This window comes from Notechis scutatus, chromosome Z, assembly GCF_049901735.1.
Source record: "Notechis scutatus isolate UNSWTSFEM ecotype Mainland chromosome Z, rNotScu1.2, whole genome shotgun sequence".
Classification (NCBI taxonomy): Eukaryota; Metazoa; Chordata; class Lepidosauria; order Squamata; family Elapidae; genus Notechis; species Notechis scutatus.
Window position 1 is genome coordinate 140,712,989 of NC_142025.1, and position 15,688 is coordinate 140,728,676.

At 43.7% G+C, this 15,688-nt stretch overlaps 1 protein-coding gene across 3 annotated transcripts in view; it reads left to right on the plus strand.

Moving 5' to 3' along the window:
- Positions 1–1,659: 1,659 nt before the first annotated feature.
- FBXL19 (F-box and leucine rich repeat protein 19) overlaps positions 1,660–15,688 on the plus strand; it is a 37,490-nt gene continuing 23,461 nt past the window's right edge. The window contains exons 1-6 of one of the 3 annotated variants that reach the window (XM_026683482.2): positions 1,660–3,014; positions 3,195–3,245; positions 10,809–11,013; positions 12,364–12,507; positions 12,600–12,686; positions 13,905–14,114. In XM_026683482.2, coding sequence (XP_026539267.1) covers positions 10,840–11,013; positions 12,364–12,507; positions 12,600–12,686; positions 13,905–14,114 — 615 coding nt within the window. In that variant the 5' untranslated portion in view covers positions 1,660–3,014; positions 3,195–3,245; positions 10,809–10,839. Of the gene's footprint in view, positions 3,015–3,194; positions 3,246–4,062; positions 4,418–10,808; positions 11,014–12,363; positions 12,508–12,599; positions 12,687–13,904; positions 14,115–15,688 lie in introns of those variants that run through there. The other 2 variants (XM_026683484.2, XM_087946392.1) reach the window with 2 other exon arrangements.

Here is a 15,688-nt window from a genome sequence, read left to right on the forward strand (position 1 = left end):
GGGCCGCACAGCCCTCCATGTGCTCGCCAGAGGTAGCCTGACTGCCATTAGGTACCGAGATGAGATCCTCAGACCCCTTGTGAGACCATATGCTGATGCGGTTGGCCCTGGGTTCCTCCTAATGCAAGACAATGCTAGACCTCATGTGGCTGGAGTGTGTCAGCAGTTCCTGCAGGACGAAGGCATTGATGCTATGGACTGGCCTGCCCGTTCCCAGACCTGAATCCAACTGAGCACATCTGGGACATCATGTCTCACTCCATCCACCAACGCCACGTTTCACCAGACTGTCCAGGAGTTGGGGGATGCTTTAGTCCAGGTGTGGGAGATCCCTCAGGAGACCATCCACCACCTCATCAGGAGTATGCCCAGGCATTGTAGGGAGGTCATACAGGCACATGGAGGCCACACACACTACTGAGCCTCATTTTGACTTGTTTTAGGGACATTACATCAAAGTTGGATCAGCCTGTAGTGATTTTTTCCACTTTAATTTTGAGTGTAACTCCAAATCCAGACCACCATGGGTTGCTAAATTTGATTTCCATTGATAATTTTTGTGTGATTTTGTTGTCAGCACATTCAACTATGTAATGAACAAAGTATTTAATAAGAATATTTCATTCATTCAGATCTAGGATGTCTTATTTTTGTGTTCCCTTTATTTTTTTGAGCAGTGTAGAAATGTTTATCTTAGCATTTGAAATATTGCTCATGAATTTTATTGTATCTTGTTTAAAGCCATTGGAACATAATTCAATGATTTTAAATTGATTAATTACTTAGTCCAAATTAAAATGGCCATTATAAATTTGGAATGGAACTGTGCTTTCTATTGTAGAACATGGAATGCTATAATGGTATTAAAAACCATTATTTTTCCTTAGACTTTTATTTTTCTAAATTCACTTTGGTTACCCGTCCATTTTTACTTGCAAGTTCTTCCCTATTTAAGAAAAAATGCAAACATCTTCCCCTTCGTAAAAAAAAAAAAAAGCCTACACATGCTCAGACATACTTAAGACCAAAACAGAAAGAGGTGGTTCTACACATGTGGATTGGTGTAGGGTGTAAATTGTTAATTAACACAAATAACAGTTAATTATTAATTTCAATTGAAAGTGAGAATCTAGCCAGTCTTGAAAACGCTAAAACCATTTCCCACAATTCCATTCGACTGAATTTCTTCTCTCTCCCCCCTTGGCCCACCATATTAATTGTAGTCCAAGTGCTCTCCTTGAGGTTTTAAGAGCCAATGGTATAAAGATATGAAGGAACATACATTCCCATAATGCTTAGTGGTCATCTTACATGGAGTCCAAATATTTCGCTTCGAAAGCAAGACGCAATACGATACGATGGCTTAAGCAAAACTACCCTTCCCGTGAAGCAGTGCGGGTCCAGCGGACGCCTCCCATCGCCGCTGTAGTCCAAAACGCCTCTCTTGGCCCTAGCAACTAAGGCACCCAAAGCGCCAAGCCGGAAAATGAAACCACATTCCCCATACTGCTTTGCGCGGAATCTTTGCCTGCCATATTAACTGTAGTTCCTTTTTCTCCCCAGCGCTCATAGAGCCGGATGTGTCAGGCCGGGTCGAAAAAACTACCTTTCCCATCCGCCCTCTCGCGGCGAGTGTTCCCTTTTGGGCTTCCTGGGGCCGCCATGATGGTTTTGTGTGTATGTGTGTGTGTACGCGAAGATGTATGTGAGATGTGTGTGTCAGTATGCGCGAGTGAGTGAGTGAATGCGAAAGGAGAAGAGGGAGGAAGGGGAGAGAATGAGAGAGACGGGAGAAGGGGGCCCCGCCAGGACCGTGGAGCCCCGCTCTCTCCTCTTGGAGGAGTTGTGGCGGGGTCTGAAGCCCACTCCCCGATTTGCCAACCTGGACGGGGGTGGGTGGGTTTAAAACCCTCCCTTATGTGGGGGGAGGGACAGCAGGGCAGCGCAGAGCCCCCTTGGGGGAAGGAGCAACCGGGGGGGGACACCAGAGTCTCTCTCTTAGCAGGGACGGGGAGGGGCAGAGAGAGCCCCCATCCCGTCCAATCCCGCAGGGTCTCGCAAGGTGAACAGACCCCTCCCCCGAAAAAACCCCTTGGCATTGCTTTGGACGGGTGGGGGGAGACCCGCGGTGCAGGGTTGGGGGACGGGTCTCTTTCTGCGGAGGAGAAGGACCAGCCATGCCCTAGATGAGCCCTTAAATTGAAAGGGAAGACGGGCTGTGAGCTGATCATTGGGGAGGGGGCGCAGCTTCAGACCACCCCCCTCCCCTTCCTGCTGCAAAGTGAAGGGAGATGTAGTTGGAGGAAGAAGCCAGAAAGGGCAAAGCCCCCTCCTCCTCCTCCTCCTCTTCTTCCACCTCCAGCAAGAGCGAGGGGAGTGGTCTTGCCTGCATTTGAAAAGGGGAGGGTGGGTGTTCAGGCAACTGAGGAAAATCTCAGTGGTGGGCAGAAGAGGAGGAGGAGTCAAGAGGAAGCCAAGAGGGCTTTGGGGGGGGGACTGGAGGGTGCACCCGCCTAGGGAATGCCAAAGCTCTATCCCAAATTAGGGGTGCAGGAGGTGTCCCCCCTCCCCAGTAGGTGTGTGTGTGTGGCACAGCGTGAGAGCTTCCTCTCTGATTACTGCACGGTGGGGAGAGGGGGTGGGTGGGAGAACTCTTCTCACATATCATTCCCTTGTTTTCTCCCAAGGGCAAAGCAGGAAATAGTGGAGGATAGAACTGGAGAAGGGGAGAGGGGTGTGTGTGTGTGTGTGTGTGTGCGCGCGTGGGGGGTGGGGGCCACCGCTGCTATGAATTTGTAATAGCCTTTTTGGGGAGATTGGCCCGCCCCTCTTCCCCTTTTTCCTCCCCACTCCTCATTTTTGTTGGGGGGGTTTGACTCGGAGCTGCACGCACACACAGATCCTTCAGCAACTGGCTGGATCTCCTCTCTCTCTTCTCCCTCCCCTCCCTCACTTCCCACCATGACAACAAATCCAGCATTAGAACCGCCATCCACCCCATGGCCACACAGCAGGTGAGTAACCCATCTCCCCTACCTTACTTCCAAGCCTTTTCTTAGGTTTTAGGAGAAGGGGGGCTCCCCGCCTCCATTCTCCTCCCATCCTCGGACACCTTTTTGCCAGTGTCTGCCTGGGTTGTGCGTGTAGATATGTGTAACAATTCTAAGATGTGCTGCATCTTTTCTGTTTTGGAGGCTGCTGATGGACGGGGAAGAGTCTTTGGTGCCTAGATGCGCTTCCCAAAGGTAAGTCTGTATCCTTCCTCTACCTACTTCCCCCTCCCCTCCCTCCCTCCCTCCCTCCCTCCCTCCCTTTTGGCTTTGCCAGAGAATGTTTTTTCTTTTTTTCAAGGAATAAAACCCGTCTCTTTTTTTTTTTAGGGGCACATTCTTTCTCCTTTCCCCTCCTCCCACCTTAATCTCCCCATTCCAAATTAATTCGCCCTTCTCCTTCCAACCCTGTGGAGCTCAGTGTTTTGAGCAGGACTGCCCATGCTTTGCAAACCCACTTCCCAAAATAAAGATTTGTACACGGGTAGATTGTGGGGGACGCACATAGCATGTGAAAGCATCACAACAACTCAGATGCAGAAACCAGGGAGGAATGTTAAGCTATCAGGCTGGTTGCACAAATATATTTTGCTGAGGGTGGAATCTATAGCTTCGGTTGCCTCTCCTTCCTCTTCCCCCCACCCCATTCCTGATCTACTATTGTGTTTTCCTCCTTTTCTTATTCATTTTGATCTCCTTTGTTGTTTTGTTTTCTTGGATATTCTTTCCTTTCCAGCTTCTGTTCTGTCACCTTGGGCTGGAGTGTTCAGATTTTTGTTGTTCTTCCGTGAAAGGAAAAATAAAGAAATCCAAGATTTGGCTGTATCATTTTGGTCAGGTGTTTTTTCAAGGGATCTGGTCACCCCTAGGTAGACTCAAGCTGAGAGATAGCAAGGAGAGGGGACGAGCAGTGTGGCTTTGGGGTACACAGGGGCAAACATGGAACCAAAGTTTCTCTTCTGTGATTTCCAGGGGAAGGAATTACCAGCCGTAAAAACGCTCTTGCCTCTGTGTATTTCTCATGTTTTACCCGGGGAGGGGGGAGGAAAGGAAGGGAAGAGAGGGGAGGTGCCGTTTCACACCGATTTCAGGGGCCCCTCTATAGAGGATGGCTCTGGTTATGTCCATCAAGAAGCGGCGTAATCCAGAAGGATTGAGCGGAGGTGAATTGCCGCCACCAAACCGCTTGACTTAAAGGCTTTTCAAAGGAAGAGAAAGCAGAAAAGATGTGTCAAGCAGATTGCAGCTGGCGGAGAGAATTGAGGGGGAACCCAGCAACCGGCATCATGGAAGGCCAGGTTGAGGTGTGTGGGAACCCTTGCCAAGATCGGGCCTGTCAGCTCTGAAGCCAGGCTGGGCGTGATGAGGTATCGGAGCCAAGTTCCTTTATACATGCATTTGTTTTCCCTTTCAGTGCTTTGCCTGCTCTTAAATGCTTGGAAGAAAGAGGTAGGGGTGGGGTGAAATAATGGCAGGAGACAAAATGTTCCATCAACAGAATGTGTGTATCTATGTTAGGTAAGATCAGTACAGGCTGTTCAAGCAGAAGAGAGGAGGGAGTCACTCATCCTCATTGATTCTCTTTTACGTGCCTTCTTCTACCTAACTGTCTCTTGCTCTCTCCTGGGTTAATCCTCAGAATAACACACACTTAGATTTTTTGTTTTCGTTTTTTTAGAAATAGAAAACTATTTATTCATTGTAGATATTGTTGAGTCTGATTCTCTCCCCTTCTTCCTTATAAGAAATTAATAAGTTTTCCCAGTTCTGTTGGGATACTGATAAATTGAACACGCAGCAGACCCTGTGCAGCTTATAAAAGCATCTCCTCTTCACAATATTTTCTTTTTATTTTAGCAGTTCACTGTTTTCCCTTTCAGTCTGGAATTGGTTTGTTTCATTTTTGACCCTCAGATGAGATGAATCCCCAATATAGTTAATTCTTCTGCTGTGTCCCTTCTCCCCTGTCCTCTCATAGTCAAATATCTTTAAAGGCCATGCCATATGCTAAATAAAAAAATAATTTTTAAGGGCCACATTGCATGATTTCTTTTTAAAATAGAAACCAAAAAACCAGCTTGGTGCTGGCAACTGTTTTTTTCCCCTCTCTCATAAAGTCTGAAATAATTTTGTCCTGACCTGTCGCATTCTGTATTCTCCTATCCCCCTCATAGCATTGGTTGGCAATGATAGGAACTAAATGTTATTGGTTATTTGTGTGAAAAATAAAATTTAAAAAATCATAATAGGAGTCATTAATTTGATGATTGATGGGCCTAAGTTATAGTGGTAGAGACCCTTCTGAATTATTATGTCTTTTTTCTTGCATGGTTAAGATCAGTGGAAGTTTTATATGTAAGCATGCCTTTTGTAGTATTTGCAGTTGATAATAAGAAAGTTGCTTTGCCCGCTTCCTTCTGAATTTCTGTTTTTCCATTATTCCACCCTTCTCTTATCTTTCTGAACAACAGAAAAAGGGCCTGAGAAATACTGTATATTGCTTTTCTGTTATGCTGCCATTTAAAAAAAAGAAAAACAGAGAGAACGCTTTTGCCTTCTAGATGTCTTGCCTTCGGATTTCATAATTGACAGATTTTCTGGTTGACAGGTCTACAGGGGGTCTAACTAAGGATTGATCTGCAAAATTTCCACTTTGTTTTTTTCTTTCCATTGTTATCCTTGCCAGCCCACGCTATCTCAATTTCCTGACACTTTCCTCATATTCCACTTTCACCTTTTCACTTACACTTTCTTCTTCTGAAGGTAGAACTCAAGCTCTTGTGTCTTTGGAATCAATCTGGACCAATGTTTTTCAATCTCAGATATGTTAAGATATGTGGACTTCAATTCCCAGTATGCTAACTGGGGAATTCTGGGAGTGGAAGTCCACACATTTAACCTTGCTGGGTGAGCTAGAATAAATCTCAGCTTTGGGTTTGATTTTGATTTGTGTTTCACTATTAAGCCTCTAATTTGGCAGGTTTATATCCCTGAAAAACTGTTTTTTTTATAAAAGAAAAATAGGCTCTAGGGATTTGGGGGGGCATCACTTACTCTTCTCAATTCACACAACAAATTTATCCTTTTTTATTTCCTTTATATTGGCTCTCATAAGATTGAAATAATTGCTGTTCAATGGCTTTTTTTCTGAAAGAGTCCTATTTTGGATAATCACATCAAAACAGGATCTGTATGTCTCTAAATCATTCTAAAACAATACAGAAAGCAGCTCTTTTTATTTAATTTATAAATTCTTGTCTCCTCTTTTACTTCCTTCTAGTTTTTTGTATCTTGGGGGAAATTGGCCTGTTTTCTTTTTGGCTTCTCATAAAAACAATGTGTCTGTGAGAATATCTATCTACCATGGTGATTTTTGTTATAGTGAGAGGAAAAGACAGAAAAGTAAAAGAGCTCTATCATTTGATTTAACATAATAGATCCATTGCATTCTATATCTATCTATCTATCTATCTATCTATCTATCTATCTATCTATCTATCTATCTATCACCACATTTCTGAGCTGCCCATCTCCCTCAAAAAGTCTTAATTAAGTCCAATTTCTTTTAAAACTTACAGCATTAATATGCATTGCCTGTAATTCATATTGGTTTATCTCTTTGAACTCCCTAACAAGATGAGAAATTATGGCATTAACTGCTTTATGTACATGGCTACAAGTGCTGGTGTGACTGCACCTATGTCCTAAGTCGCTTGGCAGCCATAAATGTGAAACCAGATCCAACTCTCTAGCTATTTCAGGATCTCTCTCAGAAAGCTGTTTTATATCAGTCTTCCACAATCTGGAGGTGTGGGACTTCTGTCCTGTAATTTCACAATGATGTGCTGCCATTTTTTATAACTCTGTGGTAATTGTTTTCTCCCTTATACTGTAAGTACCTCTATTTTTTTAAAGGCCTTTCTTTTTCATCTTATCGTCTGCAAGTAGTTCTCGACTTAACAACAGTTCATTTAGTGACTGTTCGAAGTTGCAATGGGTATGCAAAAAGTGACCTATGACCATTTTTTGCTGTTATGACAGTGAAATCTGTTATGACTGTGAAATCTGATACGGTTATGACCTATCAGTTATGACTGTGAAATCTGATTAAAAATCTGATCAAAATTCAGATGCTTGACCTATATTTATGAGGGTTGCAGTGTCCCCGGATATCATGTGACCTTTGGTGACCTTCTGACAAGCAAAGTCAAAGGGGAAGCCAGGTTCACTTAACAACGGTGTTAGCAATTTAACAACCGCAGTGATTCACTTAAGAAATGTGGCAAGAAAAGTTATTCAGTGTGGGGCAAACCTCACTTATGAAATGTCTCACTTAACAATGTAAATATTGGGCTCAATTGTGATCGTAAGTCGAGGACTACCTGTACATTATTTGCATAATCCCCTTAATGAAGGTGGCAAGACCCAGTTTGTGGTCAGCTGCTGCTAATCACAATGGCTATATATTATATTGATTGTTATGTAATACAGTGCACCAAATATTTTGCCTCCAGTGGTGTCAAGGATGCTATACCTAAGGGGCTGTCAGAACCAAATACAAATGGTTGTGTGCATCATATGCCCTTAAGACTGGCTCATATTTGTGAAGGTTGCAATGTCCTGGGATCATGTGCTTACTTTTTGTGACCTTCTGACGAGCAAAGTCAAGGGGAGAGCCAGATTCAACTTAACAACCGCATTCATAATTTAACTGCTGGGATCAACTTAACAACTGTGGCAAGAAAGGTTATAAAATGGGGCAAAATTCACTTTAACAACTATCTTGCTTAACAACAGAAATTTTGGGCTCAACTGCAGTCAGAAATTTTGGGCTCAACTGCAGTTATAAGTCGAGGGTTACCTGTGTATCTGGAAAAACATGGTTGGATTTTATTCACCTCACCTGACAACAGAGTTGCCTTGATAGGTTCATCTTTGGAGAACAGACCTTTAAATACCTGTCAAAAATCTATTTTTACTTTTGCTGTATTTGTAACCATCATGATGTGGTTAAGATTTGCCTCTGATTGTAGCTGTACTCTAGTAGAGAAAATATCTTGGAAATTAGGAAGCTATAAACAAATCACTCTTTTTTTTTCCTGCTCTAGCAAAATGGTTTGTCCCTGAGACCCAAATAAAGTTTTGAGGAGCATAGTTAAAAAACTAGCCACACACAAAAATGTTGATGTTATTCTTGAGCGGAAAAGTGTTTCTCTGTGCATGTTGAGAGTTTCTTCCAGTGAGTTTGAATAATTTTCTCCTGTTACAGAGCTGAATAAGTATTGTTGTATGTACCAGTAGCCTGTTCTGCTCTTAAATTAATCTGGTGTTTTTCAAACTTGGCAACTTTAAGATGTATAGCCTTCAGACTGGGGAATTCTGGGAGCTGACCTCCAAACATCTTTAAATTGCCAAGGTTGAAAAACACTGGATTAAATTTGTGTCCTTTTAAATAACTCTTAGGCAGTCCCAGAGTTCTTTAAAGAGGCAGGAGTTTTCACCTAACTATCTCCTAAATCAGTGTTTTTCAAAATTGGCCATTGGTAGACATGTAGAGTTCCAGCTTCCTAGAATTCCCCAGCCGGATATTTTCAAGCTGCCAAGGTTGAGGAACATTGTCCTAACTTATCCATGGTTGAGGCACCAAAGAAATTCCACTTAGCTTTTCAGGAGTTCCTGCCTTTGAGCTCTTGGCATAACCTTCACTGTTCACAGATACAGTGGACAATTCATGATCTGTGATCAACTGAAAATTTGAGAATGACCCTTGAAAGTTCTGCTGAATGGCCGTGCTAGCCATCCAGTTCTCTATCCCCCTAGATTTGGCTCTCTTTTTTAATAGAATTGATTTTCTTGGATTAGTGTGCTAGTTAATATCATCTCACCTATTTTCTGTGGGAATATTCAGCTAGTCCTCGACTTACAACAGTTCATTTCGTGACTGTACAAAATTACAACAGCACTGAAAAAGTGACTTAACAACCGTTTTTCGTAGTTATAACCTTTGCAAGCATCCCCATGGTCACATGATCAAAATTCAGATGCTTGGCAATTGGTTCATACTTACAACCATTGCAGTGTCCTGGGGTCATGTGATCGCTTTTACGACCTGACAAGTAACGTCAGTGGGGAAGCCAGATTCACTTAACAACCAGGTTACTAACTTGTCTACTGCAATGATTCACTTAACAACTGTGGCCAAAAAAATGTCATAATGGAAGGCATAACTTGCTTAACAAATTCTCACTTAGCAACATAAATTTTGGGCTCAGTCATGGTTGTAAGTTGAGTTCTACCTATACTGCTGATTTTAAACCATCCTTTTAAATCCAAAAGTGATGCAATATTTTTTAGCTCAAATTCAGTTTGCTGTGTTTAATTTTGATTCCCCCCACACTCCTGCCCAGTGCTGGTGATGGACCATGTGTGCCTTTGCATGCGGGACATTTTTCTTCTTGCAATGTGTTTTCTTTTTCTCCCTAATGCGTATACAAGTAGTCCTTCACTTAAAATTGAGCCCAAAATTTCTATTGCTAAGCAAAACATTTGTTAGGTGAATTTTGCCCCATTTTATAACCTTTCTTTACTTTATTTTATTTTATTTATTTATTTTTGTCAATTGCTTACAAAATAATAAGTATAAGTGAAAACATAGTTATGAATACATGGATACATATAAGAAAAATAAAAGAAACAATAGGACAGGGACGGTAGGCACGTTGGTGCGCTTATGCACGCCCCCTACAGACCTCTTAGGAAAGGAGTGAGGTCAATAGTAGACAGTCTAAGGTTAAAATTTTTGGGGTTTGGGGAAGAAACCACAGAGTCAGGTAGAGTATTCCAGACATTGACCACTCTGTTGCTGAAGTCGTATTTCCTGCAATCAAGTTTGTTGCGATTAACCTTGAGTTTGTATCTATTGTTTGCTCTAGTGTTGTTATGGTTGAAGCTGAAGTATTCATTGACAGGTAGGACATTGCAATGTATGATTTTATATACTAAGATCGGACCGAAGGCGGCGTAGTTCTAGGTTTTCTAGGTCTAGAATTTCGAGTCTGGTGGCATAAGGTATTCTGCAACAAGTAGAGGAGTGGAGAACTCTTCTGAAATATTTCTGGACTTTCTCAACTGTGTTAATATCAGATACATAATGTGGGTTCCAGACTGATGAGCTGTATTCGCGTATTGATCTAGCAAATGTTTTGTATGCTCTAGTTAGTAGCGTTATATTACCAGAGAAAAAGCTACGTAGGATTAGGTTAACAACTCTTAACACCTTTTTGGCTATGTAGTTACAGTGGGCTCTGGCACTTGGGTCATTTGAGATGAGAACTCCAAGATCCTTGACAGAGTTTGGATTCTTGCCGCAGTTGTTAAGAGAAATACTGTAGTTGTTAAGTTACTAACATGATTATTAAGTGGATCTGGCTTCCCCATTGATCAGGTGTACCTAGGACAGTGCAACCGTCATAAATATGAATCAGTTGCCAAGCATCGCAGTTTTAATCACATGACCAAGGAGAGGCTGCCATGGTCATAAGTGTGAAGTCACTTTTTTCAGTGCCATCGTAACTTTGAACGATTACTAAATGAACTGTTGTAAGTCAAGGACTACCTTTATATGAGAATCTCAATTCCTTTGTGCTGCATATCCTTCTTTCCACCCACCCCCCAATCTTCATTGTCGGTCATCTTACTGATCTGGAGCGCCATATTTACCTGCCTGGTTGGCCTCTTTTGCCTTTCCTCCTTTTGCAGCCCAGAGAGTAGCTGAAGCGGGACATAGCCAATGTCGTCCAGCAAAGGGGCAGGGGCTGGAGCTCGCCGGCGGCGGACGCGGTGCCGGAAGTGTAAAGCGTGCCTGAGATCAGAGTGTGGGGAGTGCCATTTCTGTAAGGACATGAAGAAATTTGGGGGTCCTGGACGCATGAAGCAGTCCTGCCTGCAGAGGCAGTGCACAGCGGTAAGTGAGAGAGGTGGGGCAGCCAACGCCGATGGTGATCCGTGGCGTGGATTTCTATTTGCATGCAATGTTTCCTGCATAGCAATAGCATTTAGACCAGGGGTAGTCAACCTTTTTATACCTACCGCCCACTTTTGTATCTCTGTTAGTAGTAAAATTTTCTCTAACCACCCACTGGTTCCACAGTAATGGTGATTTATAAAGTAGGGGACAAAAACCGTACCGCCCACCATGAAAGCTGGAATGCCCATTAGTGGGCGGTATGGACCAGGTTGACTACCACTGATTTAGACTTATACACCACTTCCCCTTTCTATGTGGTTTACAGAGACAGCCTATTGCCCCCAACAGTCTGGGTCCTTATTTTACCGACCTCAGAAGGATGGAAAGCTGAATCAACCTTGAGCCAGTGAGAATCAAACTCCTGACTGAGGGCAGGGTCAGCCTGTAATACTGCATTATAACCACTGCACCACCACAGCTCTTCAGATCAGCCGACTTAATAGGAGGGGTGTCTCGTCTTTGGAATGGGACAATTCACCGTGGCCAATTGGTCATGGCCAATTTACCACGGTCAACCCACCACAACCAGCTCACTGTGGGGTAATTCAACATGGCCAACTTGCCACAGGACAGCGCTCTGTGGGACAATTCAACAATTCAATTTAATTATTTAAAATAATTTTAGAAATAATTTTAATTTTTTTCATTTGCATTTCATTCTTCCCTTCCTTTGGCATTGTTTCTTTAATGATTCTATTCCTCTATTTCTTCAATATTAGTGTAACTCTTGCCCCACGGCAAGCTGGCCATAGCGAGTTGTCCCACGGTTAGTTGGCGGGTTGGCCATGGTGAGTTGTGGAGACCCTCTCGTCTTAAAGGGCCCCGGTTCTTCATCCTCAACAAAAAAATGCACTCCAGATCTGCTCTGTCTCAGCTAAATATTCCCAAATCTCAATTGGGATAGAAAAGAAAGAGAGACACATATTTCTTGACATGAATAATTTTTCCATGTAGTTCTTGTCGGGGGACTGATGTGGTTTAACACTGCGTATCCTTAGCTTTTTCTGCATCTTTCACATCTGCTGAGAGCTGCAAGTAAAGGCAGAGATGTCCTGCACAAAGCAAATAAAAAAAAACCCATATTGTGTCAAAAATGCTGGAAAGTTAATGGTTGCCCATTTCATATATTTGTTTTCAGCATGCAGCCATTTGTTTCTTGAACATTCCCATACACAACTTCTCTTCCCTGACATAGTGGGGCCCAGAAACTGAAGCGGAATATAAGTCTAAGTGCTCTTGCTGTTTTGCATTTCTTACGTCTGACTTCCGTCCACTGTCTCCTCGCAGCCAGTTCTACCTCACACAGCCGTGTGCCTGGTCTGTGGGGAGGCCGGGAAAGAGGACACAGTAGAGGGTGAAGAGGAGAAGTTCAACCTGTCACTCATGGAGTGTACCATTTGCAACGAGATTGTGCATCCAGGCTGCTTGAAGGTGAGAGAGAAGAACCACTGCACAGTCGCCATCCCGGCTGAGGAATATCTCAACCCACTCCCTTCACCTGCACCTGTCTTTTCTCTTTGCAGATGGGAATCGCTGAAGGGGTCATCAACAACGAAATTCCAAACTGCTGGGAATGCCCCAAGTGCAAGAGAGAAGGCAAATCAATGAAAGTATGTGGTTTGGTGTGTGTGTGTGTGTATTGGGGGTGGGGGACATCCTAGAGAAGGGAGAATCAAAAGGGTGGGGTAGAAGCCCCCCAGGGTCATTTGCTGTGAAGCCAGGACAAAGTGGGAGGGGGAGACATAAGAGGACCCATTTGGGTCTCTTGGAGTGGTTTTTTTTTTTTCTTATTTCAGGCCCTAATTATTCACACCCCACACCTTGGATTGACATCCTTTTTCTATAGTTTCCCCCCACCCCACCCCTCATTGAAGGATAATCCTTCGTAGCTAAGACAAGTAGTCCTCTACTTATGACTGGCTGCTTTAACAACTTGTTCAAAGTTACGAAGGACAACCCCGCCCCCCCCAAGAAAAAAGTTCTTATAGTTATCACCCTTCCTCTCCACAGTTCTGTGCTTGCATTTTGGACGCTTCCTGCCTCTACCCGCTGTGGCCATTTGCAGCATCCTGCAGTCACGTGACCACAATTTATGGCATTTATTTATTTATTTTGCTGGAAGCCGGTGTTTATTTCATGTTATACTGTCCAAAAAAAAACCATGCCATTGCGGACAATGAATCCACTTAACGATCACAGTCGCTTAACGATCCCAACAAAAAAATACTGTCAAATGGGGGTCAGTTATGCGGCAATCTGCTTAATGACTGGCACAATGTACAACTGTGATCCCAGGCTCAATTACGGTCATAAGTCAAGGACTACCTGTAGTAAGAGTGAGGACAGTCTCTCAGATAGACCCCTCTGCTTAGGGCCGAACAATCTGGTTGGCTCCACTTGATGTGCTGTCTAGAAAATCCCTATCTGGTCTGCTTTCCTCAGCCCAGCCTCCAAGCAGTGTTTTCGTGTCCTTGAAAGCATTGGTGAGGATGGGGTAGGTTGGGTTAAGCCAGTGTCCCCCAACCTTTTGGGCACCAGGGGCCAGTTCTGTGGAGAGAGGTTTTTCTGCAGACTGGAGGAGGTGTGATTTTGTGTGCTTCCTGCATCCCTCAAATGGGGCTTTGTTTGTTTGCACGGATCAGTTTATGGCATGCCACGGACCGGTGCCAGTCCACAGAGGTTAAGCCATAATATGGTTGTTTGGTTTTGACTGAGCATGCCGGTGAAGGCATCCTTCTTGTGGCTTACGCAGCAAAAGGTGGTGTAAAAAGGACAAGCTACGCACAACGTCTGAGCCCGTTTCTGCCTCTCTTCTGTCCACCTCTCAGGATTCAGGGGATGGCACAGGGAAGCGGCGTTCGGACAATGGTGAGGAAGGGGTCCGGTGGAAGCTGACTGATGAGCCTGCTCAGAACAAGAAAAAGTTGCCACCAGCACCACCTTTGCCCCCGCCACCCTCTGAGGAGAGTCCGGTCCAGGCGGGTGCTCACAAGCGCAAAAAGGAACTCCCAGCCCCCGAGACGGGACCCAAGAAGAAGGTAAGTGGCCATGGGCTCAGCCTATGACTGCCAGGCCCCATGTGTCTGCAAGGCTGGGATCCTTCTCACGTTTTAGCCAACTCAATCTGCCCTTTGGTTGGGCAAGCTTAAAACCCTCTTGATGTGCAAGACTAGCCATTTCCTCAGCCTGGGTATGTTGGCTTAGAGAGGACGGGCAGTGTCCTCTTGATGTGTGAGACTAGCCATTTCCTCAGCCTGGGTATGTTGGCTTAGAGGGGACGGGCAGTGGAGCAGGGAAGCTGCCAGGAAGATTCTTCATAGACTATCTAAAAGAATTTTATTTCTCATGCTGGTCAGCCAGATGATCTTAGTAGACTTACAAGAGGGATATACAGTAAAAGCAGCCATCAGGAATGTGTGCCTTCCGGTTTGAGTTCCTTTGGCGACAGACAGAAATCCGCGATCGTGCGCGGTTTCGGTCTGGGCTCGTCACTGGAGCGCCCTGAGCCGGCTGGTTTCGGGGCTAAGCCACCCCGTAGAGGTGGTGAAGACGGGGGAGACTGCCAGCAGGGTTGAGGAGAGCCGCATCTCTCCTCCTCAGCTGGCCATTACTCCCTTTCCGGCGGTTGCAGCGGTGGTCAGAAATGGCCACCACAAAGAAGAACTCGACCGGAAAAGAATGTGCAGGAGGAAGATAAGAAGTGAAAGTTTTGGCTGACCGGGTTAAATTGCAAAAGCAACAACTAAGGTACCCTGGAATTTAAATTTACAAAAAATAACATCGCTCCCAAAGAAGAGTCGGAAGCAGCGAAGGAAAGTGAAAAGGGAAAGGTTTGGGTTTTTTTCTTCTCTCCCTTTCCTATACTGACAACTAAGAGACTTAAATAAGAAATCGGAAAAATCCGCTTTGACATCAACAGGCAATTAAGCTGAAAATAAAACAAAATGTCAAAGGGATAATAAAGATTTCTGGACACTAAAAATTTTTTTCATAAGCAGGAAGGGAGAGAAAAAGAATAAAAGGGCAGGATCTGGAAAGAGGGAGGAGACTGCCTGGAATTAAAAAGAATCTACAATAAAACTTCAACAAGACTTCTAAAAGATACATTTTAACTGAAACTTTGCAACTAAACAGTAGAACCCCAGGAAGAGAAAGTGGAAAAAAAGAGCAAAAAGAAACAGCTTGCGTGTATTTGGATTACTTGGTGATCTTTGGATTCTTGGTTATTGCATTTGAATGACTAAAATTAATCGGGTGGTTGTTTAAAAATTTCTGGCATCACTTTTGGATGAATTGAAAATGGAACTTAAAAAGTATAAAGAAGATGCACAAGAAGGGAGGAGTTCTTTTGGCTTCGTTTTCCAATTCTTAGAAATGGAGATTTGGAACTATGAGAAACAACAAGAAACATCTGCAAAACTAGAAGACTGGGACAAAGAAGAAGCCATCTTTAATGAACAAGTAATTCTATGTGGGGAAGAAAAAGGAAAGGGGGGGAAAGAGAACGGAGAATTTAAGACTTAAAAAAACAACCAAAGAAAAGAAAAATAATTCGAAAAATAAGTATAATACTGGAAAGCAACAGAAGAGAGGAATACAGAAGAGAGAAATA